The 14555-nt window shown below is 46.3% G+C and overlaps 3 protein-coding genes across 12 annotated transcripts in view; 1 reads left to right on the top strand and 2 right to left on the bottom strand.

Moving 5' to 3' along the window:
- The window catches only part of cfap61 (cilia and flagella associated protein 61), a 42265-nt gene extending 41206 nt beyond the window's left edge, over nt 1-1059 (bottom strand). For 3 of the 10 annotated variants that reach the window (XM_047387866.1, XM_047387864.1, XM_047387868.1), the window contains exon 1: nt 750-1059. In XM_047387866.1, the coding sequence (XP_047243822.1) occupies nt 750-883 (134 nt within the window). In that variant the 5' untranslated portion in view covers nt 884-1059. The remainder of the gene's footprint in view (nt 1-749) is intronic. The other 7 variants (XM_047387867.1, XM_047387863.1, XM_047387861.1 and 4 more) reach the window with 4 other exon arrangements.
- A 72-nt stretch (nt 1060-1131) lies between these two features.
- On the top strand, nt 1132-12209 carry crnkl1 (crooked neck pre-mRNA splicing factor 1). The gene is made up of 14 exons (XM_047387871.1): nt 1132-1324; nt 1864-2016; nt 2174-2265; nt 2562-2720; nt 7021-7187; nt 8162-8340; nt 8416-8586; nt 8674-8865; nt 8934-8993; nt 9077-9157; nt 9894-10133; nt 10266-10367; nt 10901-11149; nt 11847-12209. Exons 1-14 carry the CDS (start codon nt 1277-1279, stop codon nt 12207-12209), a joined length of 2256 nt encoding a protein of 751 aa, XP_047243827.1. The 5' UTR covers nt 1132-1276.
- The window catches only part of naa20 (N-alpha-acetyltransferase 20, NatB catalytic subunit), a 7332-nt gene continuing 4978 nt past the window's right edge, over nt 12202-14555 (bottom strand). Inside the window, exons 3-6 of the mRNA XM_047387872.1 lie at nt 14102-14192; nt 13887-14022; nt 13660-13805; nt 12202-12449 (exon numbers count right to left, since the gene is read on the bottom strand). Coding sequence (XP_047243828.1) covers nt 12364-12449; nt 13660-13805; nt 13887-14022; nt 14102-14192 — 459 coding nt within the window. The 3' untranslated portion in view covers nt 12202-12363. The remainder of the gene's footprint in view (nt 12450-13659; nt 13806-13886; nt 14023-14101; nt 14193-14555) is intronic.

Raw genomic sequence — 14555 nt, 5'->3', positions numbered from 1 at the left:
GGAACACCTCCCGAGGAAGGCGTACTTGATGAGCCATAGTGATAGTTGAAATGATTTTAAATGATGTGGCACAAAAAAATAGGAGCTTTAGTTGTTTTGCAGCAAAACGGTCCGAGTTTCAAATCCCAGCAGGTTCTCTGCATGTTCTCCCTGTGAATGCGTGGGTTCTCTCTGGGTGCTTTGGGTTCCTCTCACAGTCCAAAAGCATGACTGTCAAGTCAACTGGTCTCTCTCTGTGTGTGTGTGTGTGTGTAAGTGAGTGTACAGTTGTTTGTCCTGTCCAGGGAGGACCTGCCTCTCAGCCGTCTCAGCTGGAGATGAGGGCCACTAATCTGGCTCTGGTGTTTTTTTATTGTTCCTGACCTGCTCCTCACAGATCAAGGTGGAATTATTTTACTTAATCTGTAAACAAATCTTTATCTACCTCCATCTGCTCTCTGCATGATTCTGCATTTGGGTCATAGATAAAGATAACACTTTAATTATTTATGTTTTTAATAAACTTACACATTTTAATACTTGCTTAAACAATTGTTACTGTTTTTTATTTAGACTGTAGCAAATAATGTTGGCCCCTGATACCCACAGTCTAATTTGTACTTTGCTGTATAATGTAAGACTTCTTTTCTGGCATGCAGTAAATAGTTAATTTGGTTGTTCACCTACAGCTAGTACATCAGTTTATAACGAACAGATCTGAACAGACTCTGAAGTTTAATAATATTAGAGGAATAAAGCGTTGTTCTCACAGCAGATTGATAACATTGATCCTCCCAAACACAGCCTGAGCTTCGGATCCGATCAGGTTATTGATCCACTGAGCATCCGATGACTGACTCCTTGTCACAATCAGATCTTCCTGCTGACTGTTGGCCGACCTCATCTTCTCATCCTTAGCTGGGAGTATTATTGGATGGAAACGTTAAAAAGCTCAAACACTAAATGTTTCCTTAAACTCTTCCTTTCTCCTCTCAGAGGTTGTTCGTATTAAACCTCCGTTTGTCGTTTTCCCCAAAACTTCTTGACCTTAACTCCATAAACGGCTCGTTTCGCTCACACTCCTTCTGCTGTTGAGTTGAGTCTGTTGCTATAGCAACAGCGCTCGCCCGCGAAGTCTCTCGCGGGACATCGGAACCGCGCAGCATTGTGGGTACTGTCATGGCGTCCGTCTGTTAGTGACTCAAAAACGTTTTGGAGTCTGTCAGCTGGAAGCTGCTATAGGTGTTATTTTGTTGAAAACGTTGTGCGGCAGGTTTCGGTTGGAGCTACCGGCAGCATGGCGTCCACGGCGGCGGGGAAGCAGCGCATCCCGAAGGTGGCGAAGGTAAAAAGCCCGGAGGGAAGTTAGCTTAGAGCGCCTAATGCTAACAGAAGCTAAAGACATGGAGGCTATTCTGGCGGTTTTAATAAAGTGCAGGTTTTGTAAACTTAAAATCTGATGAATGTGCTCATTTAAATGCTATTTAAGCTTTGAGAAGTTGCATAAGCTTAAATAATGGCCTCTTCCTACTTTTTTGTTAACTTGGCTCAAAAACGCAAATGTTGCCATCCGACTAAAGTAAAGGGATATTCTCCAGTTTTTAGGTCGTGTTTTACATTAGATCAGCCCAAGATGAAAAGCCAAAATACCTAAGATGATCAAACCTAGATTGGGTTAATCTAGACAGACAAATTTTAATTCCTACCCTCTTTATTTTACAATTGTTTGTAGTATTTTTTACTATATACTATATTTTAAACTGAACTTAATTATTCTGTAATGCTCACCCGTACATCGAGAACTTTACATTCTTTTCACAAGTATAGACACAAAAACATTAGAGCGTGGTGCGACTTTCAAAAGGAGTTTGTGTTATGTTTCAGGTGAAGAATAAAGCTCCTGCAGAGGTTCAGATCACCGCTGAGCAGCTGCTCAGAGAAGCCAAAGAGAGGGAGCTTGAACTTCTGCCTCCACCTCCGAAACAGAAGATCACTGATCAGGAGGAGCTTAATGACTACAAGCTGAAGAAGAGAAAGGTAAGTTCAGTAATCAGAAACACTTTAATGCAATCGTTCTTATTTGACATAGACTAAAGTTTTGACTTGCAAATGGTTTAAAATCTGGCGAATAAAAGAGGCAGAAACAAACCATGGAACCTTAAGGTTTTGATGCTGTCAAACTGGCTTTTTAAAGGGGTTTGAAGACAACATCAGGAAGAATCGCACCGTCATCAGTAACTGGATTAAATACGCACAATGGGAGGAAAGCCTAAAGGAGATCCAGAGGTATGCAGCCTGGAAAAGGACCTTTTATCTTCATATACATGTTGTAAATTATTTCCCATACTTTTTGCTTTTTGATCCAGTTTTTAACACGGTGAGTTTGTCTAAAAAGAGAGGTTTTAACTCATTTTCACCTATCTTTGCTAAATAAATACATTGATCAGTCTTAAATGTTAATGCGCTGAAAGCAGTCACAGGTTGCATCAGAGCTGCGCTGTTCAGTGAGGTTTTACACGATGCATTAAAATCACTGGACTGTTGTTTGTTTACCTCCCACTTTATAACCCGTCTTCTTTCAGGGCTCGTTCCATCTACGAGCGCGCGCTGGACGTCGATCACCGCAACATCACTCTGTGGCTGAAGTACGCAGAGATGGAGATGAAGAGCCGTCAGGTGAACCACGCTCGCAACATCTGGGACAGAGCCATCACCATCCTCCCGCGGGTCAACCAGTTCTGGTAGGGCCAGGATCAGGCTTTACCTCTTACATTGAACCGATGAGATCTGATGCTGACTATAATCATCCTGGGCTGTTAAACCCCTGCATTTTAGAACATTTTGTCTAATTGTTCTGGTCATAGTTGTGACTCTCAGCTCTAGCGCCTCCTGCTGCCTGATTTTATGTGGAGATACAGAAGAGCAGCTCAGCAGAAAACAAGCAGTTCTTCTAAAAAGGCCGAGGAGGAGTACCAGGTTTAAAACTGATTGGAAAATCATCAGCAAATCTGTCACTGAAACAGGAAGAGCAACTTTTAATGCAGTCAACTATCACTCTGCTGTTTGTACTGGGCCAGATGAGCCAATGTCCAACAATTCATCTCTGAATTAAATAGTTTTATATCTCTGGATTTAAATAACTAAATAAATATATAAAAATAAATAAATAGATAGATACAATTTCTTAAATACACAAGTTGCTAAATAAACATGTAAATTGTTGATTAAAACTTGAATTCTTCATATGTTAAAATTATTTTTGTAGTTTTTTTTTATGTGATTTGATATTTTTTAGTTGCTGTTCACCATAAAATAACTGGTAACTATGGTTCATCACTGCAGACCAATCAGCATGTCTGAAACAGTGTTAGGCCCGCCCACTGACAGCTAAAATAAATTCATAAATAATAATGTATGCTTTTAACATATTTCAGATTTTAATGAGTTGAATTGAATTTATATATTTTCTGTATTATTGAAACAAAATTATCTTTCATTATTCAATACATTTTGTTTTACTCCTGCTGCAGTACTTCATGTACATCCATGAAGGGCAGAGACGGACGCTGTGTAAACCCAGGGTTAGTTAGGTTGACAAAAAAGGAATCTTATACTAAGTTATGTATTTCAAATTTAATTTAAACAATAATCATGAATTAGTTTTCTCAGTCTGTGGGCTGCATCTGATTGGTGAGCAGTTAAACTGCCATGAAGGTCAACCAATTAGCTCTTATGGTCTATTTGAGAAGCATTAGAGACAGTTTGGCTTATTTCCTTTCAGAGTGAATGAAACTGTTCCATAAATTTGGAAATGATTTCATGTAATTACCAATATTAGTTTTAATGAATGATTTATATAAGTGTAGCTGCATTTTTTATTGAATCTATATATTGTTACAGTTATAAATATACTGCAATACTGGTGCAAAGAGGATTGGGTGGTGGACGAAGGTGGCGGACGAAGGTGGAGACCTCAGCGGCCCGATCCCCGGATGCTTAGGCTGGCTCTAGGGACGTGGAATGTCACCTCGCTGGGGAGGAAGGAGCCTGAGCTTGTGCAGGAGGTCGAGAGATATCGACTAGAAATAGTCGGGCTCGCCTCCACGCACAGCGTGGGCTCTGGAACCCATCTCCTTGAGAGGGGTTGGACTCTCTTCTACTCTGGAGTGGCCCACGGGGAGAGGCGGCGGGCTGGTGTGGGTTTGCTTGTTGCCCCCCAGCTCAGCCGTCTCGTGTTGGGGTTTACCCCAGTGGATGAGAGAGTTGTATCCCTGCACCTTCGGGTTGGGGAGAGGTCTCTGACTATCATTTCAGCCAACGGGCCGAGTGGTAGTGCAGAGTACCCTGCCTTCTTGGCGTCCCTGTCGGGGTGCTGGATAGTGCCCCTCCCTGGGACTCCATTATTCTGCTGGGGGACTTCAACGCCCACGTGGGGAACGACAGTGACACCTGGAGAGGCGTGATCGGGAGGAATGGCCTCCCCGATCTGAATCCGAGTGGTGTTTTGTTATTGGACTTCTGTGCTAGTCACGGATTGTCCATAACGAACACTATGTTCAAACATAAGGGTGTCCATCAGTGCACTTGGCACCAGGACACCCTAGGCAGGAGGTCGATGATCGACTTTGTTGTCGTATCATCAGACCTTCGGCCGCATGTTTTGGACACTCGGGTGAAGAGAGGGGCTGAGCTGTCCACTGATTATCACCTGGTGGTGAGTTGGATCCGCTGGAGGAGGAGAAAGCCGGACAGACTCGGCAGGCCCAAGCGCATAGTGAGGGTCTGCTGGGAACGCCTGGCGGAGCCCTCGGCCAGGGATGTATTCAACTCCCACCTCCGGGAGAGCTTCGACCAGATCCCGGGGGATGTTGGAGACATAGAGTCCGAATGGACCATGTTCTCTGCATCTATTGTCAATGCTGCGGCCGTAAGGTCTGCGGTGCCTGTCGCGGCGGCAATCCCAGAACCCGTTGGTGGACACCGGCAGTAAGGGATGCTGTCAAGCTGAAGAAGGAGTTCTATCGGCTGTGGTTGGCTTGTGGGACTCCTGAGGCGGCTGACGGGTACCGTGAGGCCAAGCGCGCCGCGGCCCGGGCTGTGGCAGAGGCAAAAACTCGGGCCTGGGAAGAGTTCGGTGAGGCCATGGAGAAGGACTACCGGTTGGCCCTGAAGCGATTCTGGCAAACCGTCCGGCGCCTCAGGAGGGGGAAGCAGTGCTTTGCCAACACTGTTTATAGTGGGGGCAGGGAGCTGCTGACCTCAACTGAGGACATTATCGGGCGGTGGAAGGAGTACTTCGAGGATCTCCTCAATCCTGCCATCACGCATTCCCTGGTGGAAACAGAGGCTGGGGACTCGGGGTTGGATTCTTTCATCACCCAGGCTGAAGTCACCGAGGTGGTTAAAAAGCTCCGCGGTGGCAAGGCTTCGGGGGTGGATGAGATCCGCCCTGAGTACCTCAAGTCTCTGGATGTTGTTGGGCTGTCATGGTTGACACGCCTCTTCAACATTGTGTGGCGGTCGGGGACAGTGCCTCTGGACTGGCAGACTGGGGTGGTGATCCCCCTTTATAAGAAGGGGGACCGGAGGGTGTGTTCCAACTACAGGGGGATCACACTCCTCAGCCTCCCTGGTAAGGCCTACGCCAGGGTATTGGAGAGGAGAGTCCGACCGATAGTCGAACCTCGGCTTCAGGAGGAGCAGTGTGGTTTTCGTCCCAGCCGTGGAACACTGGACCAGCTCTATACCCTCTACAGGGTACTCGAGGGTTCATGGGAGTTTGTCAACCGGTTCACATGTGTTTTGTGGACCTGGAGAAGGCATTCGACTGTGTCCATCATGATGCCCTGTGGGGGGTGCTCCAGGAGTATGGAGTCGGGGGCCCTTTACTAGGGGCCATCCGGTCCCTGTACGAGCGGAGCAGGAGTTTGGTCCGCATTGCCGGCACTAAGTCGGACCTGTTCCTGGTGCATGTTGGACTCCGGCAGGGCTGCCCTTTGTCATCGGTCCTGTTCATAACTTTTATGGACAGGATTTCTAGACGCAGCCAAGGGCCGGAGGGGGTCTGGTTTGGGGACCAGTGGATTTCGTCTCTTCTTTTTGCGGATGACGTGGTCCTGCTGGCCCCCTCTAGCCAAGACCTACAGCATGCTGGGATGAAGATCAGCTCCTCCAAGTCCGAGGCCATGGTTCTCGACCGGAAAAGGGTGGCTTGTCCTCTTCAGGTTGGAGGGGAGTTCCTGCCTCAAGTGGAGGAGTTTAAGTATCTCGGGGTCTTGTTCACGAGTGAGGGAAGAATGGAGCGGGAGATCGACAGACGGATCGGGGCGGCTGCCACAGTAATGGGGGCGCTGTGCCGGTCCATTGTGGTGAAGAGAGAGCTGAGCCGAAAAGCAAAGCTCTCGATTTACCGGTTGGTCTACGTTCCTACCCTCACCTATGGCCATGAACTTTGGGTCATGACCGAAAGAACGAGATCCCGGATACAAGCGGCTGAAATGAGCTTCCTCCGTAGGGTGGCCGGGCACTCCCTTAGAGATAGGGTGAGGAACTCGGCCATCCGGGAGGAGCTCGGAGTAGAGCCGCTGCTCCTCCACATCGAGAGGAGCCAGTTGAGGTGCCTCGGGCATCTATATCGGATGCCTCCTGGATGCCTTCCTCGGGAGGTGTTCCAGGCATGTCCCACAAGGAGGAGGCCCAGGGGACGGCCCAGGACACGCTGGAGGGACTATGTCTCTCGGCTGGCCTGGGAACGCCTTGGGCTCCCCCTGGAGGAGCTGGAGGAGGTGTCTGGGGAGAGGGACGTCTGGGCGTCTCTGCTGAGTCTGCTGCCCCCGCGACCCGGTCCTGGATGAAGCGGAAGACGACGAGTACGAGTTATAAATATTTTTTTGGAAAGGATTAGTTTTCTTGGTTTAAGGTTGGAAAAGGTGTAATGTCAGTATTTATTACTGTAACCAGATTTCTGTGTTCGAACAGAACATATTTCAGGAAAGTTGGAACTATGGATCGATCTCTTGCTCTTTAAATGTTTCTGCACAGGTACAAGTACACCTACATGGAGGAGATGCTGGGCAACGTGGCCGGCTGCAGGCAGGTGTTTGAGCGCTGGATGGAGTGGGAGCCTGAAGAACAGGCCTGGCACTCCTACATCAACTTCGAGCTGCGCTATAAAGAAGTGGACAAAGCCCGCACCATCTATGAGCGATATATCCTCATGTTCGGTTTGTTGGGATGTGTTCAGACACCTGTGAATAAGTCCCAGTCACATTTAGTGTCAATTTAGAGGCCAAATTTCAACATTTACTCCAGGTACAGCTAGTCTTAGGGACTGCTCTAATTGTACTTTTAGGGTCGTTTCCAGGACTAACAGAAGTGAATTAAGCCTCATGTCTTGTTTGGTTTAATGTTAGTTAATATATTATTACTTGTCATTTTTACATCAGAATATTTGGGCAAAAGAAATAATTCTTGCTAATTCAGGTTGCATGGGGGAAAAAAATCAGTGTTTCTACACGATGAGGAGAAATCCCTGAAACTGTTTTCCTGCTCTGAACGTGTGGAGAAAAGCTACATTTTCCAGATTTGGTTTTTCTGTGTCCACATGATAAATAAGGGAGTTGATCCAATCTGGGAGCTGCTTTTATGTCCAATAGACACTCTTTGCATGATGCCATATTTGTTCTGCAGCAGCAGGTTATTATTATTATTATTATCAGCTTATTATTTAAGCTCCAGCTATCTGGTTTTATTTAGTTCCTGACTGAGGAACCACAGCAGCTCCAACTGCTGTGAAGATTCAAGGACAGATGCTCTTCAGATGGTGGAACAAGTGATGGTCAGATGAACCCAGAGGGTTTAAAGCAGGTCTTTTTTATTCATTCATCCTTCCTTCCACTTACACATCCTTCAGTTAATTCATTCATCTCTTCATCTATCTGTCCTCCTTTCCATGCATCCTGGAAGACGTTTTGGTAGACTGACCACTAGACCTGTTCTGTGGAACTTGTGAGAATCTAAAAATCTAAAGTATGAAGATGATGATCGTTCCCTGGTTGACGTTCTGAGGGCTGATTTCTTCTAGCAGTGCCTTTTCTTTTAGAGCAGACACGCTAGAAAGTCACATTCACAGCCTTTTTAGCATTCTTGCTTGACAGCCGTGATTTCCTTGACTCCTGTGAACTCGTCATTGTTCACCCCGAAGTAAAGAACTGGATCAAGTACGCTCGCTTCGAGGAGCGGCATGGCTACATCGCCCACAGCAGGAAGGTGTACGAGCGAGCCGTGGAATTCTTCGGAGAGGAACATGTGGATGAGAACCTGTTTGTGGCCTTTGCTAGGTTTGAGGAGACCCAGAAGGAGGTGAGTTCTAACAGAACCTTGACGTTTACCTGTAAGTTCTCTAGTGTATTTCTGACTCTGTCCTTTCCTTCACAGTTTGAGCGGGTCCGGGTGATCTATAAGTATGCTCTGGACAGAATCCCCAAACATCAGGCGCAGGAGCTCTTCAAGAACTACACCATGTTTGAGAAGAAGTTTGGAGACCGCAGAGGAATCGAAGACGTCATCGTCAGCAAAAGAAGGTTTCAGTATGAAGAAGAAGTCAAGGTAAACCAGTGGGAGAGCAGCTTCTAGAGATCTGGTGAAGGTCGGCTGCTACAGCGTGACAAACTCTTCTTCTGTGTTTAAACTCAGGCAAACCCACACAACTACGACGCCTGGTTTGATTACCTCCGCCTGGTGGAGAGCGACGCAGACGCCGACACCGTCAGAGAGGTTTACGAGAGAGCCATCGCCAACGTGCCGCCCATCCAGGAGAAGAGACACTGGAGGCGCTACGTCTACCTGTGGATTAACTACGCCCTGTACGAGGAGCTGGAGACCAGGGTGGGTTCTTTACGCCGTCTCAGAACATTCAGAACCAGATCAGCTAACCTTAACCATTTCTTTGGCAGGATCCTGAGAGGACGAGGCAGGTCTACCAGGCGTGTCTGGAGCTCATCCCTCATAAAAAGGTAAATCCTGAAGACATGAAACCATCAAAGCCTCTCTGCTGTCACTCACTGATTCTGACGGGTCTGTCTGGGTTCTGTTTCAGTTCACATTTGCAAAGATTTGGCTGCTCTTCGCTCAGTTTGAGATTCGACAAAAGAACCTACCTGGCGCCAGAAAGATCATGGTGAGACTCCACAGAGTTCCTGACTTCAAACTTGTACTTACAGGTCCTCACTAAAGTATTCACATCCCTCAAAGTTGTCCTTCCAACCACAGAATCCAGTTTACATTAATGGGATTTTAGGTGAGAGACCAGCTGCAGATCTTCTGGGATTTGTCTCTACCAGCTTTAAACAATCCGAGTTCAGACTGTTTATAGCCTGCTTTAAACTGAACCAGAACTTTCTCCCCTCTGACCCGTCTGCTGTGGTCCTTGGTCTCCATGATGCTGGTTGAATGTTCTCTGTAGAACCTCTGAGGCCAGAAACAGAACATCTGCAGTCAGGTTTAGGTACACAACTGGACTCTATAAGTCTGAAGGTGGTTGACTTGCTCTGGGTATCAGAAAATGGGGTCTGAATATGATTTTATTAGTAAAAAAATGTTGAAGTCATGAATTCTGCACTTTGTGTTGGTCTGTGACAGAAGATCCAAATAAAGTCCATGGAGGTTTGAAAAGTTTTGTGAGGCGTTGTATCTGACAGGTTGCATCCGGTGAGTGTGTGTGTGTAACGGGCCTGAGATGGGTCAGATGACCCATCCCATGATGGTCCAACGTTCCATCATAGAGAAGGTGATTCCTGAGGTTTCTGGTGTAATGCCAGGTTTGTTTCAGCTGCTCAGTAACAAAGCTGAGAACCTGCTGGTAGGAGCTGAGAGGCTGTTCTGTTGGACTCATCTGTTTTGTTCTGTGGTGTCAGGGCACAGCGATCGGTAAATGTCCAAAGAACAAGCTGCTGAAGGGTTACATCGAGCTGGAGCTGCAGCTACGTGAGTTCGACCGCTGCAGGAAGCTGTACGAGAAGTACCTGGAGTTCAGTCCAGAAAACTGTACCACCTGGATCAAGTTTGCCGAGCTGGAGACCATCCTGGGAGACATCGAGAGAGCTAGAGCCATCTTTGAGCTCGCCATCAGTCAGCCCAGGCTGGACATGCCGGAGGTTTGTCCCCTTTGTTAAATAGAGCAACAGATACGCATCTAGTTATGTGTGATCCGGTCAGTCCTCCTGCTGCTGAGAACGATTCAGTCATCGGGTTTCATCCCCGTCCTCTACATGTTCGTGTCCTTCTAGGTTCTGTGGAAGTCTTATATCGACTTTGAGATCGAGCAGGAAGAGTTCGAGAACACGAGGAACCTCTACAAGAGGCTGCTGCAGCGCACGCAGCACGTCAAGGTGAGGACCACCCTCGGACCGGTTCTGACTTCAGGCCGGTTCTGACTGACGCGGGTGGAGACCCGACCCGGGTTGGATTCTCAGCAAAGTGGTTCCTGTGATGTTTTAAAGGAACTTCTGCTGTACTGAGTAGGGCTGAATGAATCGGATCAGTTGTAATTAATCGATTATTGAAATAATTAATAATAATTAATAATTTAGTAGCTGAATAATAGTTAACTGGAGCATAAAGACTAAATCAGACCATTTGCTGGAAGAACAACCTGAGTGGGTTAGTCTGAGCTCCACCTGGTTCATATTAAGCACCTTTTATTATCCGGTTATTAATCTGTTAGTTCAATAATCGTTAGTTGCAGGCCGAGTATTGAGTTAAAACAACTCTGAACTTCTCTTTAACACGATACCCGTTTCTCAACTGGAACCAGAACTTCTGCCAAAATTTCAGCTTGAAATGGGTTGGGTTTCCTTCTGAGGAATAATGCATGAATGAAGAGTAAAGGACAGTGACCTCTGACAGCCTTGTGCTCTCACAGGTTTGGATCAGTTACGCCAAGTTCGAGCTGTCGGTGGACGGTCCTGACCGGCTGCAGCGGTGCCGTCAGATCTACGAGGAAGCCAACAAGAGCATGAGGAGCTGCGAGGAGAAGGAGGAGCGCCTGATGCTGCTTGAGTCCTGGAGGGACTTTGAGAAGGAGTTTGGCTCTGACGGCACCAGGGAACGGGTCCGAAAGCTGCTGCCTGAGAAGGTGAAGAAGAGGAGGAAGCTGACGGCCGAGGATGGGGTAAGAACAGCAGAACGTTTGCCTCTGAGATCTGGGAATGTGGGTAAATGGGCCAGGATTTGTAAAAAAAAAAAAAAAGTGCACCTGGACTGAGGTTAGGTGAGATGAGCTTTGGTAACCTGTGAGCAAAAGGTTGAACAGAACCTGAGCAGATAGACGAGCCGACCGCAGGTTTAATCATGTAGCTGCTCTAGCCTATTTTCCTCTGACATCCTGCATGGCAGTGCTATAACTGACCAGATGTTTGACCTGTGTTGATGCCCTCACCTGATGTTCTCAGTAACAGGTATGAAGCTGACATGTAGGAGAGGAAAACGCATATTTTAAAATCCACAGCATAGAACGAGGATGGCGTCCGCGGTGCATCACTATCTGACTTCACCTTAGTAACCTGTTGGTGTACAATGGGTGGAGTCACATAGAAAACACCAGCTTAGGTTGACTCTCTGAGTGGAAATCGTAAGTTATTAACGTAGCTTCACTTAGTTCTTGTGAAATAACTGCCATAAATTCATGATACACTAAACAATTTAACATTTTTAAATGAACGTAAAGAACTGAGAACTCTGGATGGTTGAGTCTGGAGACGTCTGGAAATCCCAAAGGCAGATAAACCTTGTTGTTACTGAGTGAAATGTTTCATGTCTCTGAGTGAATCTCCTGTGTTAATATACGCATTTTTTCCTGATCCCGTCAGTCGGACGCCGGCTGGGAGGAATACTATGACTACATCTTCCCAGAGGATGCCGCCAACCAGCCCAACCTCAAGCTGCTTGCTATGGCCAAGATGTGGAAGAGGCAGCAGGCGAAAGACGATGACGACGACGACGGAGAAAGATCTCCAGAAAAACCTCCAACAGCTGAGGAGGAGAGCTCAAGATCCTCTGAGGAACCTGAGACTCCTGACAAACAGCCGGAGGACGAGTCCGAGAGAAACGCTGGGACTGAGACGGAGAAGATATACGACGACCGAGATGATGACGACAGCAGCAGTAGTGACAGTGATGAAGGTGATGGAGAGAAGAAACAGAGCAGGAGTCGTGAAGAGGACAAAGATTAGACTTCAGTTTTCTTTCTGTATCAAACAGACTCAGTTCATTAGAATTTACAGCAAATGAAATGTTCAACATTTTAAACATTCAGTGGCTCTCTGGCGTTCAGTCAACACATCTGATGAGAACCAATAGGTCAGCAGGTCAGAGAGCCACAGTCTGTTATTCAATGTCCTCAGGTCTGACAGGATGTGGCAGTGGGATGATGGACTTCTTCTCTGTGTCCCTGGACAGAGCTTTCCTCATATCTGCAGGAAAACAGGGAAACGTCTCAGTGGTTTCACTCATGTCAATAATAAAGAACTATTTTATACCGTGTTTCTTAAACATTTTACAATCTTGTTTTAGAAGAAGAGATGACAGATATAACACAAAGGGTACACCGGTAAAATTAGGGTTCTGATGGAAACATCTGCCTTTGTCTCAAACTGGGAGCAGTCAGCGGGACACAGACCAGCTCAGCAAGTCTGAGACAGATCTAGAAACATTTAAAGTGAGCAGTAAGATTTTTAAATCAGTTTGAACTCTAGCAGGCAGTCAGAGCAGAGTCCTTCGTGTAGCAGTAATGAGTCCGACTGCTGTGGTTTTTCCCGTTACAACCAACAGATGGAGCTCCAACTGATCCCAGGCGGAGGTTCATTACAGCAGGGTAGGTAGGATCAGAAACCTGACAAACTCTTTAAAAAATGAGATTATTTTTTAAATCCGTCATTATTTCAGAGACGAGCGTTGAGATGATTCAGAAGGTTTTATCAGCATCTCCAGGGCTGTGAACGTGTTGAAAACACAGTGGGCTGATGACCCATCCCTGAGGTACACCAGTTAACTGCCATAAAGGTTCTGTGTTATGAAACGCCCCGAAACCAAACAGGAAGCAATTAGAAGCGTTCGTATATAACGGCTGTCGGTGGAAAAACCTACATGTTTCTAACCTAAAAAGGAAATTTATATTAAAAAATAATTAAGGGTTAAACTTTTCAATTTAAGGGGACCCATCATAATAATAGAAATGACCTGAAACACTGTGATGTTTAGGTTGTTAGTATCTCTACCTGCTTAATGACAAACTTATAAAAGAGCGCCCTCATGTGGTCAAGTTGAGCTAAAACTAAAAACTTAGTTTTTTGGCAATACAGTGAACTTATTTCAGTTAACAGATTATTATGATTTAAATGCTGAATGTTGCTAAAAAGTTGTTTTTCCAGTGCAGCAGATCCAGAAAAATGACTGCAGATGTTTTAACCATCAGCGTGGATCTGCTGGGTCATGAGTGTGAGGTCCAATGAAGCTTCCTGAAGGAAAACGGGAACCCTCCAAACATCAGCTGTAGGGCCACATGTCACCTCAGAATGGTGAGGAGTTGTAGGTGATGTTTGTACCCATGATGGTGCTCAGTGTGACTCTGGAAACCACACCTTCAGCCTCGTGTTAAATCAGAATGTTAAGCCTCTGACGTACCGTAGGCGTCTTCATCCGGCTCCCCGTTACTGGCAGAGTAATACTCGATCACCGTCCTGTAGACGCTGTAACCCAGACGTTTGTACATGTTCACCGCCACCTGGTTGGAGACTCTCACAAACAGATCCACAAAGAATCCGCCCTTTCTGTAGGACAAACCACATCCCCTGAGAAATCATGCAGAATATTCCTCCTGGTTTCCCAGTTCTCACTTTGAAGACACAAACCTCTCTGAGATCTCCTCCAGCATCTCCATGAGTTTGGCAGCAAGGCCGAGCCTTCTGAACTCCGGAGCCACAGATAGAGCCGTGACGTGACCGTGCCACTCCTCCCGGGCCACGGATCCCTCCGCCTTCCCCATTACTGATCCAAAAAAATACAGTCAGACAAGATCGAACCAGGAGAACTTCATCATAATCCTAATTCAGCCTACAAGACTTACTGTAGCCCATCAGCTCTCCACCAGGAGCTTCAGCAACAATGAAGTACTCGGGCCAGTGAGCCAGGTACTGCAGGTAGAACGGGATCCCATACTGGAAATGAAAGGTTAGGGAAAACTGGACCTTGGAGATTGAACATCTACAGCTGGAAACTGGGACAGATTAAAGGTCAGATCCAGAGAAAATAGCAGAAAATTAGTTGGAGAGGAATTAAAACATACAGAGCATTGCAAAAGTATTCATACCCATTAAACTTAAGATTTTGTCCCATTCCAGCCACTAACTGCAGTGTGTTCAACATTGTCACAGACCAACACAAAGTAAGGCAGATCAGTTAAGTGGAAGGAAAATGATTCATGGTTTTCAAAATTTTTTACTAATTAAAATCTGAAAAGTGTGGTGTGCATTTGTATTCAGCCACCTGAATCCATTCTTTATAGAACCTCCTCTGGCTGC

The sequence above is a fragment of the Girardinichthys multiradiatus genome, chromosome 15 (genome assembly GCF_021462225.1).
Source record: "Girardinichthys multiradiatus isolate DD_20200921_A chromosome 15, DD_fGirMul_XY1, whole genome shotgun sequence".
NCBI lineage: Eukaryota > Metazoa > Chordata > Actinopteri > Cyprinodontiformes > Goodeidae > Girardinichthys > Girardinichthys multiradiatus.
The sequence above is the reverse complement of the archived record's forward strand: the minus strand, read 5'-3'. Positions and strand labels throughout refer to the sequence as shown.

What these genes read in the sequence shown, in the direction of transcription:
- crnkl1 (XM_047387871.1), top strand. Translation starts at nt 1,277, where the DNA reads ATGGCGTCCACGGCGGCGGGGAAGCAGCGCATCCCGAAGGTGGCGAAG. An exon ending in ACAAGCTGAAGAAGAGAAAG is followed by an intron (nt 2,017 to 2,173) that starts GTAAGTTCAGTA and finishes GGCTTTTTAAAG; the next exon opens with GGGTTTGAAGACAACATCAG. An exon ending in CCGCACCATCTATGAGCGAT is followed by an intron (nt 7,188 to 8,161) that starts ATATCCTCATGT and finishes ACTCCTGTGAAC; the next exon opens with TCGTCATTGTTCACCCCGAA.